The sequence below is a fragment of the Aristolochia californica genome, unplaced genomic scaffold, assembly GCF_029961685.1.
Source record: "Aristolochia californica isolate CCGP_79_NKW_82.1479 unplaced genomic scaffold, dmAriCali1.0.hap1 SCAF_6, whole genome shotgun sequence".
Classification (NCBI taxonomy): domain Eukaryota; kingdom Viridiplantae; phylum Streptophyta; class Magnoliopsida; order Piperales; family Aristolochiaceae; genus Aristolochia; species Aristolochia californica.
The window spans coordinates 39052685-39059854 of record NW_027182257.1 but is presented as its reverse complement, the minus strand read 5'-3'; the positions used below and the strand labels follow the sequence as shown (position 1 = coordinate 39059854).

General features: G+C 42.2%; 1 protein-coding gene across 1 annotated transcript; it reads right to left on the bottom strand.

The window, feature by feature from the left end:
* Positions 1–3792: 3792 nt before the first annotated feature.
* On the bottom strand, positions 3793–6622 carry LOC137935182 (growth-regulating factor 4-like). Its single transcript, XM_068779871.1, has 5 exons — positions 6491–6622; positions 6041–6390; positions 5700–5858; positions 5226–5598; positions 3793–5088 (listed from the first exon to the last, which is right to left on the bottom strand). Exons 2-5 carry the CDS (start codon positions 6312–6314, stop codon positions 4269–4271), a joined length of 1626 nt encoding a protein of 541 aa, XP_068635972.1. The 5' UTR covers positions 6315–6390; positions 6491–6622; the 3' UTR covers positions 3793–4268.
* Between the last annotated feature and the right edge of the window lie 548 nt (positions 6623–7170).

Below are 7170 nucleotides of genomic sequence, written 5' to 3'. Positions count from 1 at the left end.
GGAATTGACATACTTACCTCTAGGGTCTAGACCAATTGGGTGCAAATTGATCTTCAGAAGGAAATGTAATCCTCATGGTTCCATAGAAAAATATAAAACTAGATTAGCTGCAAAAGGTTTTAGTTAGAGAGAAGGGATTGATTTTTTTGACACTTATTCACTAGTGGCATGAAAAAATTGATAGGGTAATCCAATCATATGGTTTCAAAATATGTGATATTGATAAATATATATATTTGAAAATATACCATAGATTTTTTATTATCTTATGTCTTTATGTAGACGACATCTTGATATTTGCAAATAAAAAAATCAAAATATAAGAGGTAAAGAAATACCTTAATCATAATTTTGATATGAAAAACCTAGGGTTAGTGAATGTAATAATAAAATCAGAATAATTAAAAATAAAAATGAGATTGGTATGAATTAATCTCATTATGTGGAAAAACTTATGTAACAGTTTGAATATGAAGTTAGCACACCTTATGATTCTAGGATAAAATTAAAGAAGAATGGTAGGGATAGTGTTTCATAGTTGAGCTACTCTCAAATTATTGGAAGTTTAATGTATTTATCAAACTGTACAAATTAGGTATTTTCAGCACAATTGGAAGATTGAGTAGGATTTTAAGTAACCTAAGTAAAACCCATTGGGACGCTATTGAAAGACTTAATATATTGTTAATTAAAAAACCTACTTTTTTGGATTTCCTATTGTTCTAGACAGGTGTTGGAACACATCTTGAAGTAGCATCAAAGTAGCTACCTCCTCCATGTCAAGAAAGTGGCAAAGAAGGTAATTAAAAGGTCTTCTCATAAGGACGTCACAAGGGTGTAATTAAAGAAGATGATGTATGTCTATTTGTGTTATTTATTTTACAAAGCTTGTAGCTCTAAGGGTATTGTAGCCATTGTTAACCTCCTCCCACAACTACAAATAGAGGCTTAAGGTATGGGGTAGATCATTAAATCTCGCCCTCTTCTCTCTCAAATTCGTCTCTAGAATTTTCTCCTCTCCCAAGCTCTTTCTCGACATCTCTCTAGCCAAGTTCTCTTTTTTCTCTCTTGTCCTTCTCCTCCTTTCTTCTTCTCCTCTTTCACTACCTTGCTGGAGGACTTTGTCATGGGATTCTTAATTCAACAAATGGTACAATGATGCTAATTGGATTTCTAGCCAAGCAGACCTTGACAACTAGATCTATTATGGAAGCTGAAATGGTAGCCTTAAGAGTTAAATGGAGGAGAAGTTGAATGACTTGGGGGTTTATTATCAAACATTCTGATGATGGATAAGCCAATTCCAGCTATCTTAACTAATTGTGATAATCAAGCGATAATTATGAAAACTAAAATTAAAAATCATAATTCAAAGTTGTCTTAGCATATTGAGCTTCGATATAAAATCTTGAGGAAACTCACATCCACTAAAATTTTAACCTTGAGTTATATTAAACCAATGGAAAACTTTGCAGATCATCCGACCAAGGCCTTGTCGAGAGGACACGTAAAGTATGCTTTGAGGGGGATGAGATTAAAACATATTACTTGAGTCAACGTCAGTGACAACCCAACCTATCTGATTGGAAATCCCAAGACCAAGTTCAATTGGAAAAAACAAACCAAATGAGTGATTGGTAGGAGCACCAAATTAAAGTGAATTTTATTCTCGTTCCATCTAAATTAAACATGTTTTCAACAACATTCGATATGAGGTTGTTGTATTACCTTAATGATATCTAGGCTATTATATCAGGGTATAGAGATGTAGTATACCCTTGGAGATATTGCCACTGTGAGTGTGATTGTGGGGCCATAGTCTAACAGAGAATTAAGTTTTGTTCTGTAAGAGGCAGTTGCAATTCAAGATACATGCATATGGCCGTAACGCGCTACGTCGATGGAGTTCACATGCAAGATTAACACTTTTTTGTTCAATATTCTCAAAATATACACATAAAGTCCAAATTCAAGATTCGTTTACTTAGGACCAATATGGGTTTCAAAATTCAAATTAGATGCATGTTCAAGTTCGGAAGACACCTCACATCAAAAGCTATAGTGTACTAATTGCTCAAACCCTATCCAATCTAATCATCTCTCGATTTTCAATTTTTAAAAATGGTGGGCAAAGTCAAAGCTTTTAGACAATAAAAGGTGCACATGTGCACAAGTGGAACGTGTGCATGCATATAGCTTGGTTGATCAAAGCGTTATACTAATAATGCAGAGGTCATTGATTTGAGACTTGAATGGACCAAAGGTGTTTATTTTCCATTAGTCACATTTTCTTTAGCCCCACATTGCTAAAAATAATGGGACTTCTTAGATTAAATACAAAAACCTTTATATCCTCCTTGACTTCGTGTGAGACACACACACATGCGAGGTGTGGTCTGTCACACATGTTTGCACATATGTTTGTGTGAGCCTCCATGTCACATGTGTGATATATGGGGCCAAAGTTGAATGAGTTTTTTTATCAGATTTGGGATGAATCAAGATCAAAGAGTTGGATGGAAACGATTAACCGTTATATTAAATGGTTACAAGGTGTTGTTAAAATAGAGCAGTAAGAGAGAAGCAAAGAAAAATTTCTAAGCTCCGAGAAACATTTTATCTCGGAGGTATTATTTAATGATTTTATTATTTTTTATCTGATTGGTAAAATAGATCGACAAATGTTTACATATTGGTACTAGATTTAATTTGGATTATTAAAGTATTTATTAAAGGTTTGTGCGTTTATTATATTATTTTTAATAATTCGCTATTATGATAGGTTAGATCATCTTGGGTAAGAAGTACGGGTGTAGAGGCGCCAGGTCACATGATGAACATGGCTTGCGCTTCTTCCATCCGTTTTGTATATTCACTTGATTATGCTTGAACCATCTAGCCAATGATGCCAAGGCTGCCAAGAAGAAAGTTCTTCCCTGAAAGACCAGAGAGTTTTTTTTTTTTTTTTTTGTTGGCATGGGTGGTAAGCAATGGAATCTGCCTCTAGTTCTAACTTTAAATCCAACCACAATCCAACTCTAAATATGACTCATGCTCCTGCAAATACCTCAAAATTTGACTGGTCAAGCTCGCTATGATTTGCTTCATCTCAAATCCTCGGAAGGTCGACGATATGTCTGCGAGTGAAGCAATAATAGAAGCAGGAGCTGTCCACATTCACTTGAATACGACTCTGATGAGTAGCAGCCACCGATATAAAAACTGAGCTAACTTTTCGATCCCGAGCAGCATCTCCAATCAAAATTCTGGTCAGGCAACCCAAATCACGATCCCACAATAAATCCTGGACGATAACTATTGTTTTACCTGATGTTACTGCGGCGGTTGATACAGGACTTTCCGTCTATCAATGGCATTACCCAGGACTTTCCGTCTATAAATTTTTGCAAGTGCCGGTTGAAGGTGCTATCTGGTCTACTGATGAGATCGATCGAGTCTCCGTCAGCGAGCTTTCATCCTCTGTTGCAAATAGCCCTAGCATGGAAGCCGCTATACGTTAGAGCATTGGCAGGCATTGAAGCTCTATAGGAACTCGAGGGTGATGAGATAATTATTACAGTTGAGATCATCGTCATTACCAATTTTGGCTATACCCTTGTATTTCTTCAAATATTATATTAACAAAAATATAATTAGGCAAATAATTATCCCAAGGTGAATATTGATTCGGTGGGTGTTTACAGAACTCTTTGGATTGATTAGCATTCAACTTTAACAAATATTCTCAGCATCAGGAAGGGAAATTCAATGGCTCCCTTGTGCAATCTTCCGAGTGGCTTTCAATTTAATCTCCGATCCAGTGAGGTAATCAGATCCGACTACATGCATCACCTGAGTTTCATGGTTTTTTCACATCGTCTTCCTTCAAAAACCAAAAAAAACCAGATCAATAAAGGAGGCTTATCAGTTCTACCCATCGAGCAAAATCAGGGGTCAGAGAGCGCCACAACAGGCTCCGGTTCCCTAAAAAATGGAACCAACACTAGAAATTTCATGAAGAAGTCCGTATTGTAGTGTCCAGAAGTCAGATATTCATTCTTCATGGGAGACCAGACCTCCAGTTACAACTGTTTGGCTGTTTTTTGCCTTTACCTAGATTCAGAACCTTACTCCTAATACAAACTTGCAAGAACAAGGACAGCAGAAGAAGGGAAAATACACACCCAAAACGAAAAAAAGGTACAGTTCGAAAAAAAAATTCGGTTGTTCTTAAGGTGGACAAGTTATTTTTTCGTTTTTTTCCCCCCTCAACTCTGGTTGTTGAGCCACTGAAGAGCAATTTCCGGTTTGGTAGCAGCGCCAAACGTCGGACTGCTACAGCCACTGCTATCAGAAAGTGAAGCCAACGTCTTCTGTAAGACGCCCGTCGGAGAAGACACCACTCTTGGCGGGCTCTCCCTGGGGCTCGAACCCTCCGCCCATCCCTCGATCATGAGATTCAGCCCCCCGCAAGAGCTTTTGCCGCTGCTGCTGCAGCCTCCGTGTGGAGAAGCAGAGTTGGATCCTGCCGTGGTGCTCGACTGTAGCACCTCTCCCAGGGGTCCCCCCAGCGGAGAGGCCAGCCAAGGAACCGAGTTACTCCAGTTCGGCCTTGCAACACTCTCGCGATCCTCCGAATCAGTAACGCTCAGACTCATTTGGATATGATCAAAGTCTTCCTCGTTGCCGCTCGGCATTGACAACGTAAGCGAGGAGATTGGAAGTTTGCCACCAGGAGAGATGCAAATCTTGCTATTATTAGTGGCCGCTGCTGTGGTTGCTGCATCTCTTGCTGAAATCGACCATGCATCGATGAATCGACGGGGAGGATCTCTTCGATTAGGATCTTCTAAGGATGAGAGGTCCGAGTTGAGGTAGAGGCAACACTGATCGTTTTGCCGAGACTCCGAAGCTGCACTACCAAAATCGGAGAAATTCAAATTCAGGTTGTCTTCGTACTCCGGTTGCAGAACTGGGTTATCACCGCCATCATTGTTACTACTCCGAAGACCCACTTTCGCTTCCATAAGCTGCCATGGCTGGTCGGCGGACATGTGATCTCCGCCTCCCCTCATCCAGTCCAAGTACCTGAAGAGGGATCAAAACAAGAAACGAATTAGAAAACATAAAAAAAAAAAAAAAAGGGTCAAGGAAAGTGAAGGCCTCACCTATATAACGAACCTGGGAAAATTATGAGGAAAACAAAAAAAAAAATCTCGACTTGCCTGGGTTCCCTGTCAGAAGCGGCAGTCGGAACAGCATTTTGGTAAGGTAGCTTGCTTGCAAAAAGCCCACTCGGAAGTTGAGGAGTAGCTGCTGCAGTTCTAGTGGGAAGGTGGGGAAAAGTAGAATTCGCAGAGACAGAGGTCAGAGAAGCGTTGGTAGAAGGGGTCGAGCGTGCGTTGCTGCTTTGCGACTGTACTTCCACAGGCTTTCTTGAACGGGGGCGACCCCTGTGCATATGGCGTTCGCAGTACTTCTGTTCGGGCGCCACGTCTCTCGAGCATCGCCATTTCTTGCCGTCCGTCCTCCGGCAACGGCCAGGCTCTGGGTCTGCATTGATGGAGGAGCGAAGATTGAAGCAGGAAGCCCGGGGAACTGTTGATGGAGGAGAAAAAGGCCAAAATGCTCGTCAAATCGTTCGCTGGCTCCTTTTAACAAATTTGACAGAAAAAAAATGATCACTGTTTGGAAATTACGATGAGATTGAGAGGAAAAGGCGTCAGGCACGTTTTTGGGTATGAGAAGTTGAGGAGGAATCGGCACGGAAGCTATCATACACTTGTAGATCAAAGCCTGGCGCTCCAGCTCCTGCCACTGAGCCGACGTAAAGGGAAACCGGAAAGATGCCGCCATCCCTGCAAATAAATAACAGCTGTTAAAGGAAACAAAAATCCCTTCTGGCTTGCTTGCTCGCTTTGTGGGTGAGCAGTTCAACCTTCAGAAATCAGGCGCCTTCCAATGACAAACGCTCCGACAAACGATATAAACGCTTTAAATGAAAGACACAGAGAAAATAAAAGAGTATAAGACTTCTCACCTGGGGATCTGACGGCAGTGGTAGTCGGAAAAGGCTGCAAAGACCTCGTCACAGCCGCTGCTGTTGCAGCAGCAGCACCATCGTAAGAGTGTAAATCGCTTCCCCCGAGCTTACAGCCCGAACTGCCGTTACAATACGTGGGTCCCAACCCGTTGTCTGTACAAAACGGATGCGATAGCATCCGAAACGGAAACGCTTCAGTCCGCGCAAGCTTCGGCGGAACAACCGTGACATCGCGCTCTCCCCCTCCTCCTCCGCCCTTATCCGTCGTCATCACCACCCGCGACTGCTGCAATCTTCTGCTCAGGCTTGTTTAATAATTCGTTTCGCTTTTGTCGTGTGCTAACTTTCTGAACGAGGAAACAAGGTTTCACGTCATGCAAAGAAAAGGAAAGCCGAGGGCAGAGAGTGAGGAGAAGCAGAAGAAGTGAAATCTGAAATCTGCAAAACCTGTGGGTCGTCCTCGAAGGTGAGGTAATGAAATAATCAAGATATGGGTGGTAGCGCTGCTGCAGCTAGCGCAGGCAGTGCTGTTGCTGCTTCCCGTGCCTCCAACATTCGCACCATTGCGGACAAATTAGTAAAGCTACCACACCCGTCATTATTGCAGCATCTATCGTTTTCTCTGCAACCACACCTAAGCCGTACTAAAAGAGACCCTATATCACCTCTAACCCAACCCAACCCTTATTATCTCCTGTCTCGTTTGCACCCACGCCTCCGTCGCTTTCCGTTTGGGCCGTCAATTCCCATTTACAAAGAGTAGTTAGAGGGAGAGGGGAGAAGCGGTGGGTAAAATGGGAAAAGCAGTTCCCAAGGCGGACGACGTATGGGCAGTAGGTGGCGCATTTATTAAAGACAGCTGTCGAGAAGGGGGCAGTCGCGATCACCTCCAAACCTGCTGCCGCTTCTTCATGGAACCGTGACTTGTACTCCACTCTCTCTCTTCTAACTCTCTCTCTCTCTCTCTCTCTCTCTCTCTCTCTCTCTCTCCTATTCATGCACTTTGCCCAATATCCCATTTTTGCATCGAACTCCGCGACGTAAAAACACTGGCCCACTCCCACTACTTGCTGGCTCCCTCCCTCCCACTCTTGCCACTTGTCGAAAAATCTCCATCATCCGGTGGG